Source organism: Mugil cephalus, chromosome 12 (assembly GCF_022458985.1).
Source record: "Mugil cephalus isolate CIBA_MC_2020 chromosome 12, CIBA_Mcephalus_1.1, whole genome shotgun sequence".
Lineage (NCBI taxonomy): Eukaryota > Metazoa > Chordata > Actinopteri > Mugiliformes > Mugilidae > Mugil > Mugil cephalus.
Genome location: NC_061781.1, coordinates 13,484,852 through 13,499,025, shown reverse-complemented (window position 1 = coordinate 13,499,025; position 14,174 = coordinate 13,484,852). Strand labels below are relative to the sequence as shown.

Below are 14,174 nucleotides of genomic sequence, written 5' to 3'. Positions count from 1 at the left end.
TAATTTAAAAGTGGCACACCTACAATCACTTTATTACTCTGGATAACATAACTGGCACGTCACCTTTTAAATAAATTGCCTACATAAATACAGCCAAATGTTGCCTATGATACATCTTAACTATACAGACAGCGTCTAATTAAACAACACGCGGGAAATCTTAATGAACACATGGCATATTAACTTTTAAGCGAATCTTAAAGTTGGTAATATCACAGAGAATGATACACATCTGCTTGAAATTATCCAGCCTTAAGTCTGCAATGATGGGAATTCACCTGAAAACAGCGCTAATCAGCCAGTCCACCACTGTAGAGAAGCCTAATTGGTTATTGTTTAAGTCACTTCATGCATACTGTTGACATCTCTAACGTGTAACATATGGTTGTCATGAGATATAGACTCCAAAGGGAGCATAAAAGGAGGGCGGAGGTAATGCCGTGTACTGTACATAGCAACAGCTAATAATTAGGGAGATTATTTCAAATTACGTTTTAAAAAAAAAAATTATACACATGTTTGAGGGAGAAAGGTAATAAAGATGGTGTGCCTCATGTCTTGATGTGTGGTCACATCCACTACATCTTTTTTAACTGCACGTTGAAAAAAAAAAACAAAAAAATCTTCAAGTGATAAAAATTGCAGCAAGAGTAAATGTTGGTTTATTTGCTCATATATACCTTTACGCAAAAAAAAAAATAATAATAATAAAAAATAAATTGAAGCGTGGTATTAGAAAAATATAATGGGCAGGGAAAGTGTACCATTCAATTCTTCAGTATTAAATAAATGGATTCAAGTCTTATCGCAGTGTCATTCTCTCAAATCCAATACAGCGCTCATAGTTCATGGCAGGCAGGACAAGACCATGAAAAACAGTAAAAGTCTGGAAGTAGCTGTGGCCTTGTACCCGTCAGTCTCTGCCTCCGCTGTCGGCTTCAGTCTTAGTAGAGAAATGCAAGTAGAGGTGGCTGGTCATTCGGTCCTGAGGAACCACAGCGTGGCAGAAAGCACATTTATCGGGACTGCTGCTCTGAGGCGTCGCCAGCTCCGTCCCCACGTCATCCGGATCACACAGCCCAGGGCTCCAGAGAGGCTGCGGAGCGGGATGGACCAAAGAAAACAATGTATTAAACATGCTCGAAATAATCCTTGCACAGGCTCTATTAAAGCTAACTGGACCGCTTGGCCTTAAAAGTTGAAGTATTGCTTTAAAAAAAATACCAGTAGATGTCCTCCATCAACCCAACAGTCTGAACAAATACTCAGCCGCAGCAAAGGCAAAGCACTATTCTCAAGTGTTTAATTATCTTGCTATTTATGTGCTCATCCAAACCATCAAAACAGCCTAGTATAAATGCCTGTGTTGGTGTAATCCACGGATTGACTCATACAATAAAAAGCTGGACCAACTTTGTGGTTATTATCGCACGTCATTCACAATTTTCTTTTTTAATTATTATTATTATTATTATTACGCGTTGTACCGACATCAGCAATAAAACCCCACTTAACTATCATGCTCGTTTCATTAGAATGAGACACTGTAATGTGCTTCCATCTGGCTCACACTTTCTAGCAAAGATGCCAAATATATCCAGAGCATCCATGCTTAAGTAAAAAAAGACTCCGCACAGATTACACAGTAATACGTTTCAAGTTTAGCCAAGGGGATATTTTTGGACTTCACACTGTTTCACTCCTCCATTAGCAAAGACCAATCAGAAACTGATAATTTGCTACTAGTTTTCTCAGACCTTCTCCTGTGATTCTCACCTGCTGGGGTCCCCGCACGCTCTCCTGGGAGAGCGAAGATGATGTTGAGTGGGAGGGGGATGTGGGGTAGACAAAAGCCATGGGCAGTTTCACGGGCTCCTCCTCTGTCAGCGTGGAGGAGACGCTGCCGAGAGGCCGCTTCATGGGCAGGCCGATCGGCCTCTCCGGAGCGCTGTTCAGGAACTCGTATTCACTGTCCGCGGAGGGCGGAAATTTGACGCTGAGTTTGGTGAGGGAGTCCACCAGGTCCCTGTCGTCCTGGCTGGCGCCGCGGGACGCGAGAGATGTGGGCAGGAGAGGGTTGTCCGCCGCTGACCTCAAAGCCGAGGGAAAGGGTCTCTCTGCCTCTGCGGTGCGGTCTGTGCACTGGATGGGCATGGAGAACCGCTGATCTGTCAGACGGCAGAAAAAGATGAGATTTCACACGGTTTCTCTGTCAACATGCTGACGTGTTCCAGGTCTGGCTTTAAGGACATTTGGCAAACATTTTAGAAGTTCCACACAGCTTTTTTTTTTTTTTAAACACCTGCAGAGCAGTCTTTTCAGTTTGTTTATATAATGTCCCAATATTTATATTAAAGATTCTATATGTATAGTATATAAAACAAATCCTCTAATATATGAAAAACTGTCATATTAATAATTATACAGATTTCATTTAAAGCCAACATGCACTTGTCAGTGGAATTATGAAATATGTTAATCCACATTATTGTCAAAGATGGTCTACCACAGTTCAAAGGTTCAACCTGCTGTTATGTACAGTCCTAGATGAGGTGTTGCTATTTGATTAAAGAACAAATCAGTTGCACTAAAACACAAAAACAAAATAATTCGACATATTTCGTTTAACATATTTTTGATTTGGGCCGTGCAAAATAAATGTGTGAAAAATGTCGGTATTACCGGTCGATGCATCATTCCCTCCGTGGAACCTTTTTAGGTGATCTTTCTGCCTTCGCGCTAGAGACCGAATGTGGCGGAATTTGTCTTGAATGGCTTCAAATGCCTCCACCATGTCCTGACTGACAAATAGATAAATAAAGGGTGAGGAAAGATAAACGGCCGTCTTTAGCCGCAACATCCGTGATTTTAAACTGGGAAAGTCTCGCAGGGAGAGACACGTACTAGTCAACGGTGCTGCTGACTGGCAAAGCGGGAGCCACGGTGCCCATATTCTCCTGAAGAAAAAAAAAAAACACAGTAAATTGAAAATGATCATTTCCAACAATTATTCTCACTGCTGACACATCTGCAAATTGTGAGATTTAGATGTACTGGTGGATTAATGTTTTTGTTGATTAATGGGCTGTAAAGCTTAAGCTGCTCAACTCCCGTGGCCATATTATCCTCTAGCACCATCTGGTGAAGTAAAAGTAGATACACCGTGTGTGGAGTACAGCAGAGGGTGCATGTATTAGCACAGCAGCAGTGCAGGGTCACATCACTTGCTTCCTCGAATGATATGAAAGCTAATAATAGGAAATATGGAGAAAGAAAGAAATGTGGACATAAGCTTATTGTCAGGGAGAATGTCTGTATAGTCTGTACAGTATTACTCAAAACCTGAATAAGATGTTGGATTTTTACTGTAAATTCAGAACAAAACTGCCATAATGAAAAATAAGTAAACTACCCAATAAATAAAACTGTGTTTCTTGTGTAAACTTACCAAAACTAACATTGAAATAGATGCAGGACTTAATAATTTATAAATTGTGACCTAAATGTATATTCTTGTTTTAACTTACTTCCATATGTATTTACCTTTGTATAACCCCTATTTGTTTTTTGTTACTAAATTATCCATTTAATTGTGTACCGATTTAGTTAAGACAGCATCTAATTACACACACACACACACACACACACACACACACAGCAAAATCTACTACATACTACAGTAGCATAGCATAATGTGTTCCCTTCTTGTTGACACAAACGCAGAAAGTTTAAGCAGAAGTACCCCCAACTTCTTTGTACGCGAGAGGAAGCTGTATGTACACACATCCACAATTTCACGAAGGGAAGACTGATATGGAGCCATCAAACTGCAGTTCTCACAAACACTGGCGAAAGAAAAGAGCACGACATACAGCGGTGGACGTACCGTGTGCTGCATTTTCCTATAAGTGCTGGCCCCGTCAAGGAGATGGTTACAGGGCTCACATTTCATCTCTCCTTCAGAATCCACACACAGTGAAAATGAACAGTTCGCCCAAGAGTCAATGCTTGATTATGTGTTAACATTTCAGTGCCCAGAATGGAACACAATGCAAGAGTGAACATCAGCACTCGAGCTGAGAGGCTGTCTATTTTACTAACCTGATGGCTGCTTTGCTGCTGACAACTTAGCTTTAAGTTCTGCGATCAGCTGCTGCTGTTCTTCTATCTGCTTTTGAAGCTTCTGAGTGTGTCGCTCATAAAATTCAGTCTGTAATAAAAACGAAAAAAGAAAAAAAAAAGGTGTAAGTGATTTTCCTGGAACAACAATTTACAATGCATATTCATGTATTAATTCTGTTAATCAGGAGCACGCCCACTTTAAAGCGAGGTATACAAACTCTTCTTGTGAGGCTTGCAAATAGTGCATGAGTTATTCTATACATTGGTTCCTTTCGCACACAGTTGCTCCGCTCGTGTCGTTTACCCTTTGCTGCAGCTGCTTTTCTGCATTGTCCTTTTCGATGGAGACCTGGCGATAAGCTTCGAAAGCTTTGTTGAGCTGGTCTCCGATGTTCCTTTCCATGCCTTGTGCTCCACAATCATCACTGACGCAGCAGACATGAGCCCTGCGAGTGGGATCACAGATGCCCCCCCGACAGTTACTTCCGAGGGACACACGCTCACTTAGAGACTCTCAAACACCGTTTTGGAGATGGACTGAGATGATTGGATTTATTTACTAACTTCTACAAACTGTTAAACTGTTTTCCACACAAAACTAAAAACCCTTAAAGTGATGCTAAAAGTACTGATGCAGTGACAAAAACAAGTAAACAAAACAATGAATCCATCTTTGTGACATTTGCTTACTGCTAAAGGCTATTAAACGGGTTCAACCATGAAGGTTTTTTTTAAAATTTCTATGGGAAATACAATGCTAGAGACGCATTAATTGTATATAGTCACTGTACAAACTCCTGGATCAATGTATACATATATCTGTCCTTCACCTTTGTTTTTGTTTTTTAACTCTTAAAGTCTAATTTATGTAGTACATTTGGTTCAAGATGTTTTCTCTACGCCTGTTTACATTCTGTGTTTTTGTACAAGAGAGCAAAAGTTACCCGAGTCAAATTCCTTGTATGTGCACACATACTTGGCCAATAAAGCTGATTCTGATTCTGATGCAACTAGGCTGTTGAAAATGACAAACAGTATACGTTACTCAATGCATGTACAACATCCAGCACTGCTGAGATGAAATTTCAGACAAAAAGAAAAAAAAAAAAGGGGAAAAAAAGTGGCACAATTGTATCTCCATACTTACTGTCGCAATAGGCTTGAAGGCAGTTGATCAATTATTCAGCGATCTTCAGAATAAAAGTCACAGAGGTGCTACACACCAGCAGCTCCCTTGCATGAGTAGTGTAGCCTACAGGCTTTAAATATCACTGGAGCCTTCCGGGACACAGCCGTGGATCAGGTTTTTAAAAAGCGTCGTTTAAAAGAACATACTTCACACAGTTCCGTATTCTTTAAGCTGTTACTGATCGCTCAGCTATAGCTCATTCAACCGGTGTTGGATAAACTAACCGAGCAGGAACTCCACAGATCAGTTACCTCTCTCCCAGCGTTGAGCGTCCCTCTTACCTTCATTAACTGTTAAAGCTTTTCTCTTCTTCTTCTTCTTCTTCTTGTTTTGACACCACCGCAGCGTCGTCGCCCTAATCTTGAGATGCAAAGTTACGAAGCGCCGGAGAGGATATGGCAATGTATGTTTTACATAGCCTAGTTGAGTTGGGAACTTCCCTCGGGGAATCCCCCGCTCTGTAGACTTCCGCCTTTACCCGATCCTGGCCAATCAGCGCGCGGCTCAGGGAGCTGGTTGAGGGTTCTTCCAACCTACGCGTCTGCAAAACCGACTGTTGTGCATGTGAAAACTGTCCCCAAACTCGACTTATTGTGCTGTGCTCATTTTACTTTCCAACGTTTTCTCTCTTACATCACGGAATAGTCAGAAAATAATGGTTTGTCGTACACAAAACCTTACGTGAACTGCTGCACGAGTTGTAAGAGGACTTACACTGGAAATCCTGCCGGACTTATGCTGTGGTCATTTTCTTAAACTCCACTTTATTCGGGGTTCCACAAGAGCACTGCGTGACACGATAAAACCACATAATACAGCATTTTCTGCCATGCTCTTTAGTTTCAGTTAGTGAAATTACCAATAGACATTTTTTTACAGCAGGCTTGCCACAAGCACGATGACCGACTGCAAGTCCTGCTTTTATGCAGGCAGGCATAGCTTATGAGCATCATTAATATGCCTCTTTTTTCTTTTCTTTTCTTTTTTTCTTTCTTTCTTTTTTTTGTTTACTGTGACAAGTCAAAATGGCGGTCGTTTTGTTGATATGCATTGAGTTTTGGTCTGAGGCCTGCTTGGCTAATGACAGCTCTGTAGGGAGGCAATGCACGTGTAGCATTTTCAGCAACATTATTGGCAAATCAAAATAAAATATATAAATCGTAGAATGCCATTTATGTAAGTAGGGCAACTGTGGCTTGGGCCCAGGCATCCAAAGCCCCCAAGACACTTAGTAGATAGTTGCTATTGCACTCAAATGCCAAATAATCCTAAATTAAATTGTGTTTCAGAGAATTGAAATGTATTATCACTTTCATATTATCCAGAAGCATGATGTTCAATAGAAAAAATAAAAATAAAAAGAAATATATGTAAACAACTGTACACATATGGGTGCTTTACAGACATTAGCATTTAGACATGCACACACAGAAAATCATTTACTCACGTACAGTTAAGGCTACAGGACAAACAACACAAAATATATATAGAAAATACTTGCATTTAATATTAAATGCCTTTGTCAATTATTTCATTGGACACACATTATGACTGTAGACATGAGGAAATAGAATTAATGTTGTCTTCTCCTGTTTCCACATCCTTCAGTTTTTCTCCAATGTTTTATGTAACATTGTGGGACTGCACAGGATTTTATGGCCGTATTCCTTATCTGTATCCTGTTTTGCCCTCACAAAAAGCACACATGACCTGGACTGACCCATATAAAGGAGCACCCAACAAACATTAGCACCACTAAAGGAACAACCAGTAGGTGGCAGCTGAGAGTGACTTTTTGAGACGATGAGTCTTTTCAGGATCCACACCGTGACCTTAACTGAAAATTACTGAAGATCCTCTGGGTTTGGAGTTGGGCTGTGGCGTGCTACCCGTTGAAGTTGAAAATACTAAACAAGGTTTTGTTTGCATGTGTTTTTGAAGGATTGTTTGCATGCTTTATTGGGTAACTTTTGATCACCACTGTCTGTTAACTCGCCATGGCCAGATGTTACGCATTTCTGAAGAAGTATAGGTTTCTTTTTTTCCACTCGGTCGTACACAATGTTTTTTCTTTTTATATTTATGTGACGATATAATTTATGTGATCCAGATGTACTGCACGTTGAAATGCTAGATTAGGACACTGATCATCGATTGTCTCCAGTATGAATTACTGCAGACCTTCACATGACCTGTCCGTCACAGTGGGACTCCAGTAAACAGGCTCCTCCAAGGGTCGTTTTCCTGACTCCCTTTACAGAGGTTGTCATCTGTGACCCCCACTGACATTCCAGCCTCAACCTCTGCTCTTGGTGAAAGTGACTATCTCTGACTTCCTCCCAGAGAACGGCAGGCCATCTTTGGGGTTTCACATATTTTGTCATGGTTGCTTTGAAGTCATGGCAGTCTAACATAACCCCTGTCTTGTGGTTCTGGTAAAGAAAAATATGATTGAGACTGTGGTGTACTGATAAGCATTGAAGTTATGACTGAACACGGAGTAAAGAAAAATGACTCATTTCAACGACCACACAATCCTTCACCTCAAATACCATCTCTCTTTCTGTTCGCTCCTCAATTCTCCCTTTGTTCATATTTCCTGAGAAGGAAATTATATTACTCAGTTGGCTGCTCAGGAGATTACATCCTGCGGAAAAAAAACGCACGCCAGTTTGTTGTTTTTACAAAAAGAGAAAACAAAACGTGAATATTTCTTGCACTTTTCATGACAATTGTTGATGAGAATAAAACCGCACCATAGATGAGGACAATCTAAACAGATTTATGAGCACTCACTTTCTTCACTCACCCCCGTGTGACCCACACATCAAATTGCCTATGCAAAGCCTCATCGTGTGCTACTGTTAGCTCGGCACATGAGCTGCGGAAAGTATGCATGTCTACATTTATCTCGCATTTCACAGTGAAGAATTTCCGTCAACAATATGTGCATTTCCTGTATTGTGAGACCACAGCATCACTAACTCATACATGCTGCAAAAGAAGTTGCAAAAGAGTACCCTGTTGAGTTACAGCCCATTGTTACCTTCGGACCTGCGATCAATCCCTTTTATATCCAGCCATTTAAAACAGACATACTGTAATTGTTCAAAGTGCGCCATAAAATGAGCAGATAGATGTTTTTCTGTTAAGAAATAAGCCTCCCGAAGCTATTTCGGACTAATGCCCTGACCTCACCACTTACAAAGGTGCACCAGTGGTGCAGGGAGGCCTCATAAATTTCATCAGAGATTGTCTCTAGGGAGATGTTGCATCCTTAGCATCACCAGCGCATACGGATCTTTTGCCCTTTGAGTATGTCATATGTGTCTTCAAGTTCTACAATCCACAAGATGAGCAGAAATCTGCATGCAAAAAACCGTGGCGGATCAACTGATGTAATCATCCTAACATTACAATCCCATGGCCCTTTTGTAATGTGCCAGTGATGAAAAGCGTGGTGTTACAGAGAGGACTCTTTTCTAAACACACACCACACTGGAGCCTGGCTCAGCGGTAAATCTTGCGCCAATGAAGGGTCCATCCATGTTTCCTGCGTGTCTGGCAAAATAAACAGTCTGCTGTAGGTCTGCAGAAACTTGAGATCAGACAGAGGGCAGAGTAGAGGACTCTGGCATGCAGGGGGGAGGAGGGGAGAGAAGGAATGTAGGGGGAAGCACACGGATCAGATTTCAGGAGCCCAGAGAGAGGGGAAGGAGAATTAAAAGCAACCTAGCTTTGACCCACAATCTATAAATAAAAGAGTAATTCTCAACGTAAAAACAAATAAAGGTATAAATAATGCACGTTTGCTCGATTTAAATGCTCGCATGACACATATGGCAGTCACTGGCGTGTATTCTGTCAACTTACAGCGCCATCTTGTTTCAAAAAAGTGCAATGCCTTTTATTTTTTGTTTTGCTGAAAAAAAAAAAAAAAAAAAATGTGAACGTACGCGTTAGACGTCGGAACAGAATCAGAAACCGAGGCTGCAGACAATGCTGTTTTGATTCAGGCTCTGGCCTCAGGGGCTTCCTGCCATTTGAAGAGGGTGGGGTGGGGATGGATATTTTGAAAATCCGTGACTCTGTTCTGTAGTTCTGCGGCAAGTTTTGCACAATTAGTGATTAGATTCCGTCACGCTGTACTTGCAGTGTCACTGTTCTACCTGTTGCAAATAAAGGGATTTATAATATTAACATTAACATATCTAGCGGTGTTATCGCCGTGTTTACACTACGCCCACTGTGGCCCATAAGCAAGATGTTGCTTCAGTCTTTCACTGTGCAGAAACACTGCAAGAAGACTTTCCTGCATGCTTGTAGAATTTCCTGATTGATAGCGAAAGGAAGTTCTCTCCCTGTTCCTGTGTACGTACGAGCCGCACCGCAAACGTCTGAGTGAACAAAACGTAGTTTCGTTATACGAAAGACAAAAAGTATGAACCAAAAATAATTCTACCATCCACGGATATCTCTTTTTAAATGATTAATCAACCACATACCCCATGCCTCAGAGTTTTGCATACCAAAAGAAATCCATTTTATTTGGTTTCTGATGACAGTTTTTAAAACCTACTTCCGACGTAATGTATTTAAATGCGTGTCAGGGCTCATTTTGGACGACATCCACTCTTCAGGAGAGCCAAGAATTTATTACTGGCTGTACTCAAACATTGATTTCTAATTTGTCAGCGTAAGAGAAGGCATTCTGGACATCCAAAATCAATAGTCCTGTGGAAAAGGACGATCACAGTGGAGTGTGTTTCCCAAGGAGGGTGGGGTTCAGTTGATATGGATGCGATGGGAATTTCTGAATAGCATTGTCTGCATGGGAAAAGTTGGAGTCAACATGTTTTCCAACAATATTTACATTCACAGTGCCCACAAACGCAGACACTTTATACTAGGCTCACATATAATGCCGTTTTCAGTTTGACTGAATAGATATAGTCATGCACAATACTGCCACTCATCCGAGTAGCCTCTTCAGTTCTACATGACCAGGGAAGTACCTATGTAAGACATCACATGATCAGGGTAATGTGACGAGCATGAACCTTACGTTGCTGGAGTGTTAGTGAAGTATTAGTGCAGCATCCTCACATCAAGGATAGTAACAAACTGATGCACGAACCTGTTCACCCGAAAGACAACACCCAGGCTAAAACAAAAGCAATGGCATTTACGCAATTCAGTGCGGTGAGGAATGTACAGACTGGTACATTAGGAAAACAAAACAACCCATTCACAAAAGCGTGACTCAACACGGGGCGGCCAGCCCTTCAGGCCAGGATTCAGCGATCCATTGACACCTGAAAGACAAGGCACACTCTGCCGAGGACGTCGACGTACTCATTTTACCCCGAGGAGCCAGGAGTGAAAGGAGTAAAAGAGGCCACATAAATTTGGAAAACCCCTCTCTGAACCGTGGAGGTGGAGTGAGATGTAGTTTGCCATGGATTTGTACCTCCATTCACACCATGAGACTGACCATTAATGTGTGGTTACAGTACCATGCACTGGGGAAAGAAAAATTATTTTAATTAGACGTGTGTCTTAGTATCTGGTTTGTTAGAAATCAGTTTTAGGAGGACACAGCCCACATAAAAAACAACAACTCCCCACCAGTCACCTAGAACTGAAGAGGCCTCCTGGATGTGTGGCAAAAATGTCTTAAAGAACCTCAGCAAGCTTAGTTGCCCTTTTTATGCTTTGTTTTGGTTATGTCACATTGTAATACAAAAAGCCCGTGTAAATGGAGTAGGGCACAGACCTGAAATGGCATGAGATTATTGCGGGCTAGGAGAAGTCCCCAGATGACCTGTGCTCACATAAAGAGCCCTCTAGTGCTCATCATTACTCAAGCTCATTAAAATTTTATCAGTACGAGACTTAGGCTCCGCATAGACAATTTTTTATGGGCATCAGGAAACACAGCATGTATTCAAGGCACCAGATATCCTACAATGAAAGCAGTGGAAAACAAGCTTTTTAGGGAACATTTGTGCATGTTCAAACAGAACTGAATGGGAGAAGATAGAATGAGGGTATTCATCACCACTTATATATGCCTCGGGATCTATCTATCTATCTATCTATCTATCTATCTATCTATCTATCTATCTATCTGAAGCTGCCTCCGATTGTCACAATAAACATGCATCAGTCCTCATCAGCAGCCCTCTATGAGGTCTCACAGTTTTTCTAATCAAAACAAACACGCAAATATCTTAATAATAGATCTGATCTTAATTCTTTCGGCTCAGCAAACACAAAAGCACTATGCATCCTCATGTCCTCTTTCGATAATCTTTTGAAATCACGCTCTTGATATAGACAATTCAGAAACAAAGTGGTCAGAGCCGATCGCCGTCTGCCTCCGCCAAAGTAAACCTTGAATCATTGTCAAGTAGAATGCGTTACCTGTTGGGGTGAGAATGTAGACAATGGTATTATGCTGAGGCTGAACAACACCATACAATGTTTACAATAAAGTTTGGAGAGTTGCCCAGCAGCAGAATGTACACAATGGTGCAACCCCGGGGGCGCTGCTCTTTGCGTCAGGCTTGACAGACCTGCCTTTGTGCACATATTACTCTTGCAGGACATTTGACAAGAGCAAAATGCAGGCTAAAGCCCCGCCATTAAACTTTTCCCGCTGCAATTTCCTGTCATACCTCATAAGAAAAACCGCGTACACAAATGTCAGTGACAAATATGCACAAATAGAAAGATTGGTAAGTGAAAGCAAAGCAGAAGAAGACACTGCGTGATGTAGGTCTGTAATGTGTCCAAAACATGTGCGAGCCTGTCTTCACAGTGTTTTTTTACATAACTTCATAGGGACTGAAACAGTCGTATCAGGAAACTGTAATTTATTGCCATAATGCGCCCTGCCAAATATTTTGTGGAGTTTCGAGTTGTGTGTTTCAAGGTGTGCAGCCCTGTGATCTGGATAAACACGGCTAAACAAAATGAGCGCAGTGGGCAGACAAATGATGACACTGCAGAAAGCAACAGTGTGGTAATACCCTCTGCTAAGCACAAACTGTGTGCTGCATGGTGAGAGATTCCTTAGAATCCTATAATAAAGGTTAAGACCATGCAGTCATTTCAGACATTTTCAACGATAAACATTTCAACCAGAATGAATCATGTGTCTCTTTTTCATTAAAAACATTCATCATCTGCTTATCATGGCCTCATGGATGTTGGAACGTGACTATTTTATGAACACCACCCCTCCACCACCATCTCAATTAAAGACCGCTGAATGTGACTCTTTTTTTTTCTCAATGACACACACTCACAGGCACTCGCAGCTTTTTTTTTGTGGCTAATTTGCAGTCAAGAGTCAGAGGAAATTAATCTGCCGCCGCCACAGAGTGGTTACACATCCCGGCCCAGCCCTTCCATCCAGGCAGGAAGGTGCACCGCTGTTACTAACAGCTTCCTCGAGCTGCTAAAACTGTGCAACGCTGATTGTTGGCAGCGCCACTTCTCAGGAATCTAACACTTAGAAGAAGTGGGGACGAACAGCTCTCCGCCTTTCACAGACTGGGCTGTGAGACTGTAATTGCCATTATGATTTGCGAGGACGAGACAGAGTGGAACTTTTTCTTGTACCTCAAATTTGTTTGCTTATTTGTTCGGGGAACAAAGAGAGAAAGTAGCACATTGTCCTAAAGTAACCCGACCTTCTTATTTCCCTTGGAAATACCCAGTGTGTGTGTGTGTGTATGTCTAAGCAAGTGTGTCTGTACATGTGTATTATTTTAGTCATCTTGTAATCTTTACATTCATTTACACATGTTTGAGCCTGTGTAAGTAGCTCTGTGTGTACAATCTGAACCTGCAGCACGTTAGACGGAGATCAGGGGGAATCACATGCACTCTGGGTATGCCTGTTCCTCCTCCACAGCCATTTCCTATCAAAACAATCTAATTTGGGCGATTAAACCGCATGTTGTAAAAGTCGCTTGACATTTAAGTCGCACACTAATACAGAGTCTGGATTGTGACATGGGCAGATATTGACATGGTGTTCTTAATGACAATACTGACTTAATTTAGTAGTTATTTTAGTGCTATACAAGCACAGGAATCAGAGATAACCTTTCCTTTCACTATTTCATAAAAGGTGGTTTTCAATTGCCTCTCTGTCTACCCCCACCCACCTTCACTTTCCTGAGCAGAGTGCTGAATCAGACCTCTCTCCCTCTCCTCTAATGCTGACCCATTGACTCCGGTTGGGATGGTGAACTTCCCTACATGATTGCTGACCTTTGGTTTCATTAAGGTCAGCTCACGTCATTTGTGTATTTGGCTAGATACCATCATTAAAGGGAAGCTGATGTAAAATTGTAGAGATCAGTAGGGTCCGCGGCCCCGTTTTTCTTATCATCAAGCTAAAGCAGTATTCTCTCTATCATTTCATTTAAGTGAGTGAAAGAGAATAGTTGGTACGAAACAGCTGCTACCCAAACTGAAATCATTAGGGCCAAAGAAACTGTTTAGGGAGACTATAAGGGCAGAACAAGACAGTGATTGCAGCATTGTGCTTGTGCTTCGCAGAAGGTCACCATTAATTCCCATTTTCAGCCACCAGTGTAGGGGTTTCCAATCAGAAGGTGACAGTGGTGGGTAGATTGCTTTTGATTTATAGCCTGTCCCTTTTACCTGCTCCAATAAAGACGCTCCTCACACACACACACACGCGCGCGCACACACATAATCTGCCACAACTAACCATCACTCACATTAAAAGGGTCTGCACAAAATCCATAACAGAGGCCATTTCTTTCAGCAAAAATTCACTCTACTTTAAAACATAGTCATTAAAGTTTGCAAATACAACATT

General features: G+C 41.6%; 1 protein-coding gene across 3 annotated transcripts; it reads right to left on the bottom strand.

The window, feature by feature from the left end:
* Positions 1–5,777, bottom strand: tank (TRAF family member-associated NFKB activator). Of its 3 annotated transcripts, XM_047601920.1 has the most exons (10): positions 5,593–5,777; positions 5,270–5,400; positions 5,067–5,137; positions 4,427–4,568; positions 4,102–4,210; positions 3,887–3,957; positions 2,905–2,957; positions 2,683–2,801; positions 1,777–2,168; positions 1–1,096 (listed from the first exon to the last, which is right to left on the bottom strand). In XM_047601920.1, exons 4-10 carry the CDS (start codon positions 4,523–4,525, stop codon positions 914–916), a joined length of 1,026 nt encoding a protein of 341 aa, XP_047457876.1. In that variant the 5' UTR covers positions 4,526–4,568; positions 5,067–5,137; positions 5,270–5,400; positions 5,593–5,777; the 3' UTR covers positions 1–913. The 3 variants fall into 3 exon arrangements, with proteins under 3 accessions (XP_047457876.1, XP_047457875.1, XP_047457874.1); XM_047601919.1 differs by lacking the exon at positions 5,067–5,137 and having other exon boundaries at positions 5,270–5,777; XM_047601918.1 differs by lacking the exons at positions 5,067–5,137; positions 5,270–5,400 and having other exon boundaries at positions 5,593–5,775.
* Positions 5,778–14,174: the final 8,397 nt, after the last annotated feature.